The 14,749-nt window shown below is 36.3% G+C and overlaps 1 protein-coding gene across 1 annotated transcript in view; it reads left to right on the top strand.

Moving 5' to 3' along the window:
* OCA2 (OCA2 melanosomal transmembrane protein) overlaps nucleotides 1-14,749 on the top strand; it is a 155,478-nt gene that overhangs the window by 24,676 nt on the left and 116,053 nt on the right. Inside the window, exons 5-9 of the mRNA XM_033513614.1 lie at nucleotides 1,642-1,699; nucleotides 2,558-2,630; nucleotides 10,778-10,935; nucleotides 11,427-11,509; nucleotides 11,850-12,003. Of these exons, the coding sequence (XP_033369505.1) occupies nucleotides 1,642-1,699; nucleotides 2,558-2,630; nucleotides 10,778-10,935; nucleotides 11,427-11,509; nucleotides 11,850-12,003 (526 nt within the window). The remainder of the gene's footprint in view (nucleotides 1-1,641; nucleotides 1,700-2,557; nucleotides 2,631-10,777; nucleotides 10,936-11,426; nucleotides 11,510-11,849; nucleotides 12,004-14,749) is intronic.

Here is a 14,749-nt window from a genome sequence, read left to right as displayed (position 1 = left end):
TATTTTCCACAAATCGCATTATACCTAACTAAGTTATCAGTGTTGAAGTGTTGATAATGGCCTGTGTCATCATTCTATTCTTTTCATGCCTGTATTACTTTCTTCTCTCTGCCATCTTGCTTTTCAGTAGAGCAGGGCTACTTGAAGAAGCCATAGAAGAAGTCACCTAACTGGCTTCCTTCTCTTCTTCCTCTACCTTCTCTAGATTTTCATGCTGTGCAAAGTTTGGGTAAAGTTATTACCACTTGTATTACATAGAGGACTGTAGCCTGTTTGTACCAGTTTGTGATAACATATTTTTATTAGCTGCTGATTTTTATTAGCTGCTGTTTGGAAAGTTCCAAAAAGGGGGGGAAACTTTGGAAAACATTGTTTTTGGAAAATGTGTTTCCAGTCATTTATGTTGCTTTCTGTCAATGAATTGACTTAGGGACTTACTTCCACTGTGGTTAAAAATTATTTCTAACATTCTTCAGACTATTCGGCTTTAATATTTTGTCCTTCAACATCTGTCAATGCAGCTTTTTATTGCACTCTTCATTTTTCAACTAATTATCCTGGTAACTTGAAATGTTTTCCTTCTTGCCTGTCATCAGGTTTAAATCAAGCCTTGCATTTGTCATTCTGTCAGAAAAACAAGGTTTGAATGTTTACTTTAAAAAAAAATAGAATAAGAATATTGATGCTTTCAAAATGAAAATATGTAACGAGGTCAAATCAACAGAAAGGCTTCTGTAAATTAAGGCATCAGTAGAACACATTGATGGGCAGTCAGAAAATTTTTAGTTGAGTTGTCTTTTAAGTAAGATTAAAAATGGTAAATTGAAAATACTAAATTTTATGATTTCTTTCTCAAGACCATGAGAATGTCCACATTTTAGAATTATTCTTGCCTTATCTCAACACCTCAACATCCATATTTTAATTTAGAGTTATTCTTGCCTAACACACTCAGTAGCAAGTTTGGACAGTTCAGAATATTTTATGGCATCTCATTTTCAGAACAGGGCATTCCTTCAATGGTCACAGATGTGCCATGGAAAAAAAAATTAGTTTTGTTAGTAGATTTATGCTCATGAGGTGTATTTCATTTTAAAATATACTGTTAAACCCAGAAGATTCTTAAATTTGTTCTTGTCTTCAAACTGCATTTTTCTAATACTTTTCAGGGTGTGTATTCTAAGTCCAGTTTGAGGAAGTGACTCATGACGCTGTCTATGCCACAAGCTGTGTTTTCAGCACAGCCATGCCACCTCCCTGTGAGAGCAATGCTCCTTTGCCTCTCTGAGAGAGACAAGAATGAGCTGAGGGCCATTTAAGTCTGACAGGGGCCACAAAGAGTAGTGGACAAGTGGTTCCAGGATCCAGCACCAACTTCTGCAGCTTTCCCTTAGATTTTCCATGGGGCAAATCCTCCATCCTGTGCATTGAGATCATGCTGGGAGCAGAGATGGTGCAGGAGCCCCAGTAGTCACCAAGGCTTCCCAAACCCTTGCTTCATGGCGTCTGTACTCTGATGTGATATACTATCACCCATAAGTGCTTACCATGGTGTTTATGAAATGTCAGAGCTGTTAAGAGAATAGAAATTATTGTTTTTAAACTAGCCAGATAGTAAATACGTGTTTCCTTGTGTTTCAGACGTTGCCTAAAATTCCTGAAAGTTTCAGGCCTCTTTATCTTTGTAGTTGTCTGCTCTGTAAGTATTGAATTTTCAGTCTTCCCCTGCCCCCCATTTCTTTAGAATTAGTTCAAAATGAGCTTTGGTATTTTCTCTTACCACACAGAAAATGTCTCAAGGCAAAAATGACAATACTGTGCAGGGCTTCATGCCTAATCAGACTCCTATTTGGTGCTCTAGTCACCCCTCAGGAAAATGTGGTTGGGTAAGCAGTTGAGTTGGAAGAAGAGGCAGATTAAACCCAAATTCATAGGTCCCTTAAGGATGCTTGTTGAATTTAGGATGGCTCTTTTGACACCTGAGGAATGCTCACAGGGGAAGCTGCGCTGGGGAGGATGCAGCAGCAATGGCAGCGCTTCACAATGTCAAAGGCAGAAGGTGATGGGGAGGTTGGCATCTCCTTTGAGTGGCCAAAGTGCTGCCATCCCTTAAAAAAAAAAATCTTCAAAATTAGCAAAATCTTAGACTGAAAGTGTAGAGAAAAATTTCAAAAAGTTGGAGTTTATTTCTTTTGGCAGCTGTGAGGAACTCAATTTTGGGTTGCAGGGCTTCTGCTGGGAAGAAAACAGATGATACTCTGAATTTCCTCAGGTATGGGTGTTACTTTCCAGACGGATTCTGAAGATTACAAATGTCTTAAGAGACATTTTGAAAAAGTGCATAAAATATGTGACTTTGGCTGTAAATTAACAGAAGGAATATTACTTACCCTTGTTAAGTATCCCAGAGATGCTTTTCAACTGTGGTGGAATTATAACTAAAAATACTGTATGTGAAATTTGAAAGAGTCTTTTTAAAGTATTTGAGATAAGTTTAGCAGTCCTTTTACAGTTTTTGTGTTGCTAATGAATGTTTATTTTTTCATCCTTGCCCTAGATTTTATTTGGCATTTATCCAGATCAAGGTATGCCCTGGCAGATGTTGGCTGTATCACCTCTGGAAAGCTTCTGTATCCTTCTTTCATTGTAAAACTCTGATCTGAAGTTTCATTGATAAAGTAGTTGAAAGGGTGTGCATTTTCTGTCTTATACCCTGAGAGGATTGGGTGTCCTCAGAACCTGGGCTGCGTTCAGACTTGTCCTTTGACAAAGGCTCAAGTCCTCCCTCTTTAAGTTGTACTGAATGGCACCTGTTTAGGGCCAAGAAACTGTTGAGAGGAACAGGCAATAGAAGAACCCCAAATAAAATTTATTTTTCATAGCTGAATACAGACCTGAATGTGAAAATTCTTTGAGGGATGAACATTCATTTAGTAAACAAACAATAACTTTTGCAAACAAATTACATTTCTTCTTCCCACCTTATTTCTAGTTTAATCAGTCTGGGCTGAAATCTGCTTGACTCTTATTTCAATAGTGTTAAAAGAAGATGTACCTGTAGATACATTTCAGAAGGTGAAGGTGAAAGGTGCCTTGTTTTGAAAAGGTGCAGTAGGTTTTCATTTTTGAGATGCTTTGTTCTTCTATATAACTGGTCAATTCCATAGCTTTGGGCAGGGAGAGTCCATTTGAAATAGATTTAATTATTAGCATTCTCATTGTCACCAATAATGACACTATAAAATGTAGTAATTAGTAGGGTAAATGAGGAAAAAAGTGCTTTAGGGCAATTTATAATTAAAAGTTGAGATTGAGATTGCTTTTTCGAGGGAAGCAAATGGACTTTTAGTAGGACCAATGACAGCTTCAGCTGTAAACTCCAATCAATATCCTGTTCAGATCAGTGTTTTTGGTCCTCCTTGAAACTGTTGTTGAAAGCTCCTATGGTCGTGTGGTGTTGAACAGCATCACTGCTGTCACAGCCTTATCTGCCAAATGAGGACGAATTGAAAGTGAATCTTTAAGTTCAAGTCTTAGTCAAATGTCATAGCATAAATTGAGGATTTTCTCTCTTTCCAGACTTGGGTTGGGCACATAGCTGTTGCATTGTACACATTGTACACATCTGCAACCAAATTTTCCCTTTGTTCCAGGGAATTATAGTTGGGACTGGGATTTTAGACAAATGGGTGTTCCTGTATTTCACATTTTACCTATCAGGGCAGGACACTGAGATAAATAGCTGTCAGGCAGTCAGAATATAGTATTTCTATTTCTTACTTGACAAAGGTAAAGCTTTTTAGTTTGTGTAATATGTCTTGAAAACTGGATGTTTCATCTACTGTCTGATGTCACTGAGCTGGGGGAAAGTGAGAGGCAAGCAATCCAGCAAAGCCATCATTCTTTTTCAAGGTGATGTAGTAATTCAAGCAGAAGAGTCAAGGAGAAAGATTGCATTTCTAAAAGAGTTTTGGAGAAGGCACCAGCAATCCTGAATGTCCTCCTACTGATGCTGTCAGTCTGCATTTGCACAGCAGTAATGTCTTGTGGCTGTCTTTCACTTTGTTGCACAGTGGTTTTGTATTGTGGTTTGTATTCCACTTCTTGGCCAGGCCGAGGTGATGTTAACCATTCAGACAGCAGTGCTGAAGATGCAATTTATGCTGGCCGACAGACTGAGGTAGTGGACACTACCTGCTACTCTCTGAATGACTATAACAATTTAGTGGTAGGTTTGTAGGTGTGCTGCAGTAGTCCTTTTCTCAAAGCCCTTGGAGGTTATCATATGAGACTTAGGGTGGAAAATAAGTACCTTAGCTCATATGATGTCAAATTATGCAAATGAGCACACTTTACCTCTTGATTCTGCTTCAAAAGCTGATTAGAAGTGTTGAATTGGTACTAACCACTGTATATTTATTTATTTATATTTTTTGTACTCCTTCCTCTCAGTTCTGTTTCTTTCCAGAGATGCCCAAGCACATTACTGTGTTATGAATGTGTGGTCACATATACAATGTATCTCCATACACTACAAAAATCAAAACAAAAGGTGCAATATTTTTAAAAAGCAAATTGAGTAATTATTTTTGGTCTTTATGTCCTTTGTCTGGTGTCACCTGCTTTTTTTTTATTTTTGTTTTTTCTGCCATGCCCCTGAGATCTCAGGTTTGCTCAGAGGGAAGACTTTCCTTCTCTGGTGCTGGGAGAGGCCTTCATTAGATGGTGTGGAGGTGACCTTCTTTTCAGATGAGATCTCTGTTTGTGTTGCTATACCTTTATCTCTGGTTTGGTTTTACTCTAACTGGTTTTCTTCCCATTACCTCCATCAGTATTAGCCCATGTGTATCTCCCATTGTTTTACCCATCCCCATCGGTACAAACCTGGCATGTAACACTGAGGAGTGCTGGCTGCAGATTCTGGAAACAACATCTGGTCTGCTGTGAATTAATAGAAGCTTTCTGAGTTTGTAATTTTGTGTGTGGTTGGTTCGGGTTTTTTTTGGATAGTGATTTCCCTATAGGCACCAAATATAAATTCAGTGATTTTAGTATAGTTTTTCAAAGTACTGGTAATGTCTCTCTTTGAAGATAAACACTTGGGATTTATTGGCTTTTAAATTCTAACAGTCAGCTCTATAATACCAGAAAGAAGTAAGTTTATTCTGAAGCCTGACTAGAGGACAATTTCTGAAGGAAGCAAGATTCAATATCACTGTTGATGTAAAACGTGTGAATCATTTTCAGATCTTTTTTTTTCAAAGGCTGTATGTTAAGAGGAGAACATTTTTAATTATTAAGATGATAGAAGAAGACATAAAGAGTCTAAAGAAATTCCAGCATTTCTTGGTTAATTACATGTACCTATTCTAAGACAGGAGCATTCTTATTTTTTCTTAACTTTTTTGGCCATTCAGACCTTCAGGAAATGTCCCTCCATTAACTGGATGATCAAAGAGTGAATGAAAAATATTCTTGTTCTTCTCCACGACTTACATACATTTTCAGACTTGAAAAATTTTCTGAAGTGCTAAATATACTTTGTGTTCTTTCATTTGTTTCTAATAACTACTGCCCTTGTCTAAGCAAATTTTAAACTTTTATCCAGCAATGAGGAATGGACAACTGGAACTGAACTAGACACTAACTTTTTGACTTGAACTAGGCTTTATGAAATTAAAAAGTAATTGGGATTCATCATGCTTTTAAGGAATTATGCAAATTTTGTATGCTATTTCACTGTCATTTAAAGAAATGCCTGTCTCTCTGATACATGTAGTGCCTTCTTTCTTTATCTCATACAGTTATAGCTATTTCTACACTTCTCAATAGTAGAAATATTTTCTTTTTATAAAAAAGGTAAGCCTTCTGTTCATTTCTGTTCAGTTGATCTCACACCTACCTCGTTGAGGTGTGAATTTTCATCTTTACTCTGTCCTTGACAACTGCTTCAGTAACAACCTTTTCTTCCCTCTCAACATTTTTACTTGCACCCATTCATGTTATAGGTCAGGGAAGGTTAGAACAGTGTGGGCAAAGCAATTTAATTTTCCTTTTTTGGACAGATTGTCAGAAATTACCTTGGGAGTAGACAGTGACTTCTTCCTGAGTCTGGCCAAGGATCTTGCATTTTTATAAATATATTTTAAAGTCTTTGTGATGTGATTGTCTGATTGTTTAGGTGTTTGATATCTCCCCAGTAAAATTTTTGGAGCAAAGGATGGCATTATGAAAATTACATATTTTCACAGCACCCAGTGTGAAGAGTTTCTTTCTCACTTGTTCTTTACATTCAAAATAAAACTCAGTAAAAATACATAACTTGAATTCACACCTGAATCTGCTTACTCCAAATCAGACAAAACCAAATATCAAATTGACTAGAGAGGGGCGATTTTAATGGATGTACCTCCATCTTCTCCATGAGAGATTTTGTCACTTCCAGAATTAAAGTCTCAAATTCAGAAACTAGAAGATGTATCTCAATAGTAAAAATATGTTGAATTTTAAATCATAGGCTAGATTTCTCTTTTATTGGATTCAGTGGAACTATTTAGAACAATTCCACATGTGGATGAAGAGTCTAGGAAAAGCACACTTTAGACACTGTATTACCAAATTCCTTGCTAAAGTTATATGAGTTAGAATGGTTTCTGCATGAATTTGTGTTCTTGGTGCAACTGTTAATCATGCAGCAAGGAAAGGTCACTAGAAAGCTTGCAATAATGCCATGACTGTTAGTGACATGGAAAACAATGCTTCCCACTCCCTGAACAAGAGATGTATATATAGAAAGAAGGACTGTGAGGCAAAGAATATAGTCATACTTTGCCAGAATTTTCAGCTTCCTTGAAGGTTCTTCCCCAGGGAGCATAAATTAATGTAATTAATTACAAAACCTCTCTAATCCCTTTAATTCCTTTTCCACTTCGAATATTATTTTATTTTGTAACTCTAGTTCTCTACTGGCAGATTCTCCTCCATAATTTTGCCTTGCAGAAAGCATTTAAAAATAATTTCTGTTTTTGATGTTGTTGGAAATGTACTAAGCATTTAGGCCTGCAGGCAACGTTCAAGCTGTTAAATACATGGATGAAGACCAGGACCACGTGCAGAGGCAGCCAAGAAGCAGAATCTCAAGGCACAACTGATAAAATGCTGTAGAAATTAGTTTGTTACAGAACTTCTCAAACTGATGGAGCGAAGAGAAAGGATGTATCCACTGTAGACAATAATGGAACTGGATTACTGGCACTCAGAAAAAGGGGAAAATAAAAAGTTTATAGAGCATTCATCAGATGGAGAAACCAACAGGGACAGAGAAATGTGTGGTTCAACTTGTTATATTGTGAAGGGATGATGCAGAAAAAAGATCATCAGCTACAAGCAGAGATAGGAAATAAAAAAAAAAAAAGAAAAGCACAAATGCTAATGCAGGAATAACACTGGTTAAGGACAATATGCAAAAATGGAGGCTAAGACCCAGGGAAAAAGGCCTTCTTTAAACTGGTAATACCCTAGAGAAACTAGCCTAAGTGACCTGGTCATAAATCAGCATGAATGGTGTATAGCTACCTCAGAGACTTTTTTGAAAAATGAGCTATAGACACAATATTCTCAAGGTACATTCTGCAGTATACAGAATAGGATATACAAATAGATGTCAAAGAAAGCATAAAGGGACCCATCTGTGTGCAAATACAACAGAGGATCTCTGTCAAACAGGGCTTTTTGGCTGCCTCTGTACATATTGAAATAATGAAATGATGGAGGGTAGAGCAGGGACTCACACAGCTACTCTTGAGTTAGTCATCCTAGTCTCTCTTTATGGTTAATAGAGAGAATGGATGTTCCTCATGAGCAATTATTCTCAGCTTCAGGCAGTGGTCCAAAATGAAGCAATGAATTCCATCTTACAAGCACCCTCTTATCACTGTTTTTAGGGAAGTAAAGTACGGGAACATGAACTGTGGAGAATGAATACCAATTAAATGTTTAGCCGCTGCATCCCATAAACATAAAGTACCATGAGGTGACTCACATACTCCTCAAAACCTTTTCAGAAAACCAGGGTCAGGAACTGCAGCTCTTGGTTCAGCTGGGAGCAGCAGACCTGCTCTGGTGCCAGGTGTAAATACAGACAGCCACAGTGTAATGCTTCACAAAGCAAGCACAACCCCAAATCCCTTGACGGGCTACTCCACAGAAATAATGTGATTTCAAGAATAGAGCTATATCAAAATGAAGCAGTTTAGGTGAAGTGGAATAAAAAATATCAGCTCTGGCTGTAACTCTCATCAGGGAGAATTTTTTGGCTTTAAAGGGGCACACAGAAGGACACATTGCAAAAAAAGTTCAGGAAAGGAAAAGCATGATTAAATTGCAGAATAAAAGGGAATATTAGAAGTAAAAAGAGAGTTTTCCAAAAACTGTAAATATCTGAATGATTAAAATTTAGAAGAAATCACATTCTGACAATTTAAGGGAAATATAAAACCAAGGTAAGGCAGAACAAAAATATTCTGAAGAGCAGCTTGATAAAAAAAAATCGTATTTTTTTATGTAAGCATGTCTGAAGTTTTCTTCTGGTTTATTATGATTCCACCTTTCATAAAGGCTGTGATCTGCTGTAGTCTAACAATGGAATTATGACAGAGTCCCTAAATATTGTTTGGAAAAAGATAACTCTGATGAGATTTGAGAGCCTCAATGCAGGCTGGTGAATGATGTTCTGTTGCACTTGCAATCAAAGAAGAACCTTTCCTTTTCTTTTTTTTTTTTTTTTTCTATGTCTCTTTATAATGGTTTTATAAGTGCACAGAATGGAAAGGGAAAAGTATCCTTATCTGTAGAGGAAAAAAAAGAAGAAAAGAGCCACTCTTTTTGAAAATAAGGTTTAATTTTAGACATCCTTTCTAATAGCTCCTGAATGTGTCATCTAGGTAATTACAGATTTATTTTAAAAGTATTGCTTAAAAGGAAGCTGCCATAATTATATGCACCTGAAGCTTTTCAAGACATAAGTGGCTACATTCCTTGTAAAAAACTGACTACCAAAAGTTGTCCCAAACTGTAGGGTTAATGACTTCAGGTCAGCAGACCTTTTAGAAGATTGAATTAATGTCTCTAGTTAAAGGTATAGCTATAGCTCCTATTGAGACTCCTATTCTATAGCAACCAGTGACACAGAAAATCTGTGATGCCAAATCATATTTAAAAGTTTCAGAAGGAGAACTGTTGTTTATGTTTGCTAAGAGCTATGTATGTAAATTCTCCTGGCTGGACTTGTCTCCTGATTTGTTCCATGTGAGATTACTTTTTTTATCCTTTCCTGTGTGATTCCTTTAAGAAAATAGATACTTGGAAGCTTAGATTTTTTAATTAATGGCATGTGAGTGTCACTGGCGGTGTTTGCTTGGCTTGCCTTGCTAAGCAGGGTGACATTTATATTACTTTGAGCGCATTGGCTGCCCACCTGGTACTAGATCTAGGGGTTTTCTTTTGGTTACTGTGAGAAATTGCTCTTTTCTAGATCCAGAAGGACCTCATAATCTCCCAAATCTTTCCCCATTAGACATTGACTTAGCATGGATGATCTTTCTGTGGGTCACTGGAAGCAGGACAGAGCTCAACACTGCCCTGAGTCCTCTAACTACCCTGGGTTTTTTTCTTTTCCTGTCAAAGTCTCTGAGATTTGTGGGCTACAAAGCATCTTTTTGGGAAAATTATTTTGGTGGGTATATCTGGTACATTTTTCTCTCTCTTTGTAGTATGCTCAATGGAATATTAGATGTTAAAACCATGAGATATTCAAATATGTGATTAAGTCCCGTGATTTCAATGGAACATGTATGTGTAAAACTACGTAGTTTTTTTGTTTGATTTTTTGTTTTGTTGGTGATGTGTTAGCTTTCAATCTGACACAGATAGGAGGAAAAAAATTATGATATTACTCTACTACAGTAACAAACAAACTGTGAAGGGTTTGAAAGCTCAGGCTTTCCTCGTCCCCTCCCTTCCCCACCCACCAAGCCACAAGGATGCATTTTTCAACCATGCCAGAAGTGGACTATTACAACACTAGGTTTAAAAAGCCCTAGATATATTGGGACTAATAGAATCAGACTTCCAGCGGATTCGTGGATCATGGTTGGCTGATTTTATCAATTATATTAGCCTAGGAGTATAGTTGGACCCCACCTCATGTGAGATATCTCAAGAAAAAAGAAGTAGATAAGGGAACTGAGGGTGAAAGAGTCTGTGAGTGCTTCAGCTGAGAGGAGGTTGAAAATATCTTTTGGATATTTGTAACACTGTGAGCAAAACTTTGACCAAAAAGCAAATCATCAGGCAAAGTCCTCTGCAGTTTCTACATTGTTTTCACCAGTACAAGTTTTGTGATGTTTAAATTGCTGAGCTAATGGTGTAGTCTTTCATTTAGTACCAGTATTTAAAGAGCTTTACCTCTCTGTCTGTGTATTTCTGTATGCTATTTTGAAACTTTGATACATCAGATGAAAGCACTGGTAATCCCAAAAATCACTAGGGAAGATACATTTGTTCAGAACTTATAACTCTTTTATTATTAGGAAACAGTCAAAACAGTACTACTTGGTGAGGAAGCAGATATCTGTTTTGTCCTTTTCAAAATTCCTGAGGCATTTTAGCTGAAAAATATATTTTTTCAATATAAATTGACTAATTTTTTTTTCCTGGAACTTGTACAGCCTATACTCATTTTTACCGGAAATTTTCACCTTAACGACTTTATTAACAGCTATGAATCTGACTGACTCTCGTGATTCTGCTCTGTTGAAGTTAGACATAGGAGGCCCATTTGGGGCACAAGTAGTTGATGAGCAAACAGAGGAATACATCGTAGTGCAAATCAGCCAGAATGAAGACACAGGATCAAGGAGGAGGCGCCAGCAGCAGGTGATAGTCTTTAAATTCTCTTTCACTTTTTCTGGCATCTGTTTTATCACTTATTTCCATCACCACTGTGTGGATTAAGTGGCCATGCTTTTTCTTGCTGCAAGGTGTTTCAATTTTAGCATTAGAAAACTTACTCTAATTAAAGTTGCATTTTATTTTGTCTTTACAAGGCTTCTCTGGGATTCCTGTGCATTAAAATTTTTTTCTCTACCTTCAATGTAAGGTGTTTTGGCATCCTCCCTCTGGAGGACATCCTGGAGATGTCTCTCACTTCATTGAGTGAAAGTATGAGGATGATTTAGTTTGATTAAACCTGAGCACCAGTAACAAACATAATCAGGGGGAATTAATTTAGGCTGATTTTATACCTGATCCACCACAAAAACCTCAAAAATGGACAGAAGAGAGAAAAAGAAGAATAAAATCCTATATCAGAGACATATCACTGTCATTGACTTCTGCTAATATTGCTAAATATGACTCTCTTGCAGGTGGTGTACAACTGGTCTCTACCCTTAAGTTCAAGAAGAAATCAGCAGATCATCACATCTAGAACCTTTCAGATACCAAACAGGTTGGCTAAAAGACTGAAAAATGATGCATTAAAGGAGTAGTTTCCACAGACTTGACTAAGATGTTTTAAAAATTGTTATCACTGCATTTTTCAGAAGGGCAGGAAAGGATGACTCCTTGATGCTCTTTAAAAGTATTTAGAAGACTAGATTGTACTTGAGAGTTAATTTCTAAACAATACTTTCTAGAGGGATAGAGTTTGTTTGAAAATGTTTGAGGAGTTGCTTGCTTTTGTAGATATAACAAGTATATTGTTAAGTACTCAATATAAAATTAATGTACAAGTAAAACAAAAAGTATTTCATTCCAGGAATAAACAAAACTTCTTTTTCTTTCACCAGGGGCACCATTTTCATAAACATTCAAGCTTTCCTGCAGGAGTCTGGAAGTGTTCCTCTCTCCATGAAGCATCAGTACCTTCATGCAAATATAGAGGCACAAGTAACAGTTGCATCCATCATCTTAGTAGGTGTCTACGTGCTGATCATATTGGAAGTAAGCCAGTTTTGTACTTTGATTTTATTTTTTCCCCTAAGTTGTAAGTGGAGCACAAGAAAAGTGCTTCAGTCTTGGGCTTTGATATATTTTTAAAAATGTGTATATAACTTCTTCATGCACCATCAGTGTTGCTAATGACATGAATAAGATACATGTGGGGAAATTGTTCTGCATTGTTAGTGATTTTGCCAATTTCTTTTAATGTTACAGTGATCTTGTATATTTTTCTATTAGGCTCTATAAGTTTCTTCATATTTCAAAATAATTGCAGTTTTCTTGTGAGAGTAAAAACAGGTCAGAATTGTGAAAGGTGTGGAAAATTTGAAGTTAATTATTTTTTAAGATAAGGTAAAAGAAAAAAACTCATTTAGTTATTTGCCTTCTGTAAGGTACATCAAACTATGAACTTAGCATACTTTTAACAGGTTAAAAGTAACATATATTTTAATAAGTGACTTTTAGGCATTCTTTAACTCTATTATTTGAAGAGGAAATGGAGTCTGAATTAATATGAAATCAAGGGACAGGGGACTTTTAACATATAATGCAACAACATTACAAAACCTTGAGGTACAGCATTGAATAAAAATGCATTGCATCACACTAAGAATGGAAAACATATCATAAATAGCACAAAACTCCAACTAAATTCTTTAAACTGAAAACACTTACTGTTATCTTAAAATGAATTGCAGATGGGGAGGAATACTTCTTTAAAATTTATTTTTAATTCATATGAACATCCACACTGTCAATGCTCTGAGTCAAATCATGCCTAATTTACATCAGTATGAAACAAAGAAATGAATGAAATCAAGTCTATAAGGTACTCCACAGTATATAAGTCCAGCATGCTCATTTTTCTTCCACATCCACTGCATACTTTGAGCTTTTCACCCTTTCCCCATTAAAATGGTAAGGTTGTAGAACTTTACCCAAACTAAATACCAATAATGGATGCACACAACACAGCAGACGCTTTAGACATTTAGATTATGTTGTTCAGCAATGATTATTTCTTTCTAAGCCTAAGAATGCCCCTGTATACATTATAAATGGACAAAGAGATATATGCAGAGGGGGATTGGACTATTTTTTCTATAAATATGTGCAGGCATACAGCACAGCACCAAAATGGTCTTAATGCTTTTAAATGCAACTTCTTTTTTTTAAAAAATGGAACCAAACTAAAATCCCCTAAACCCCTAGCCCCAACTATGCAACCTTTTAGCAGTTGCAAAAACATCAGGTTTTAAATGTATGTAAAGGGGGGTTTTGTGTTTGCATCCTGAAAATCTTCTTTGGAAAAATTAATGTCAAAAAGGAAATAAAGACTTGAAACTGAAAAGCAGAGCTGGGAAAAGCATTAATTTTCCTGTTATTTTTTTAATAAAAAGCCTTAAAACCACTCATTAAATTATTATTTCTCTGAAAATAATAAATAATAAATAAATAATAAAGGAAAGATTTCTATTGTTGGCAGAAAAATGATTTCTGCAAATTCAAAGGTAGAAATACTCATAAGTAAACTTTTTAAAAGTTTGTAGTGTGGAAAGCCACGTATTGCATCATGATATTAGCCATTTATCCCATAGCATCTATAGGAATGTCAAATGCTACAACAAGAGCAAATTCTAAACTCTTAGGTTTTGAGTTCTATGGCTCCCTCATGGATTTCTTGCAAGAAATGGATGTTAATATTGTTAGAATATGTAATAGTGGCTTTCATCATATTCAGTATTCATCACTTCAGTGCCTGAAGTCCTGCCTTCTCAACACATTGCACTCTCTAGCCCTTTAGCTGTTATCACTCTTGGAGAAATCAGTGTTACTGCAGGAGCAATCTCTTGCAGATTTTTATTTTTGGTGTTGCTTCTCCCCATCTTTTATCAGTCAGTATTAGTTTTCTGTATTTTACTAATTATTCTTTGCAATACAGCTTCTAATTCAGACACTGTGTACACCCAAACAAGTTATAGAGTTATATTTTTACATATTTTCTTTAAAAATGAAGAAAAATGAAACGTTTTATCTGTTACAAATCACAAGACCCTCTTTTTCCTCCTGCACAGCCCTTTTTCCCCAGCATGAATCATAGAACTTGCCCACAGCCTCCTCATCCCCACTGTCTTCATCTTCTAATCCTTTCTTGCCCTTGTCCTCTTGCTCTTTGCTACCTTAGTCACCAGGGGCTGTGCAAAACAGGCTGCAAGAGCTTCTGTTTCCTGTGGATATGAAATGGTGGGAGAAGATTGTCTAGTCAGAGGTTCCAGCTGGAAACTGAAGTATATTTACTGTAAACAATTGTCTTCTCCAAACTGCTGGCACTGTAAAGATGCAGGGTAAAATCTACTTTGAGCTGTTTGTCTCCATGTTAGCATCAAATGTCTAAATTAAGCACCCCTCCTTGTCAGTGGAGGTCTCAGGATGTGCTGTTCTTCAGAAAACAAGCTGTTGAACTTCATTTCTTCAGGCATTTATTTCAGTGTTGTTTCTTTTGAAACTGATTCCGTATTATGCATTTATAAAATATAAAACATTTCTGATAAAAGAAGATGCCCCTTTTCCTCTTTAATTTCTAATGTTCTAGTTTCAGGCTTACAACAAACATGAATATTTTCTTACTACACAATTCCATTACTCTACCTCTTGAAATTTTTGTATATTTCTTTTAACTCTCTTTACTTGGTCATATAAATATGACCAAATATCAGTCTGTTTCCTCTTAGCATTTCAGACTCCT

Source organism: Parus major, chromosome 1, assembly GCF_001522545.3.
Source record: "Parus major isolate Abel chromosome 1, Parus_major1.1, whole genome shotgun sequence".
NCBI lineage: Eukaryota > Metazoa > Chordata > Aves > Passeriformes > Paridae > Parus > Parus major.
Note: the sequence above shows the minus strand (reverse complement) of the source record. Positions and strands in the feature narration are given on the sequence as shown.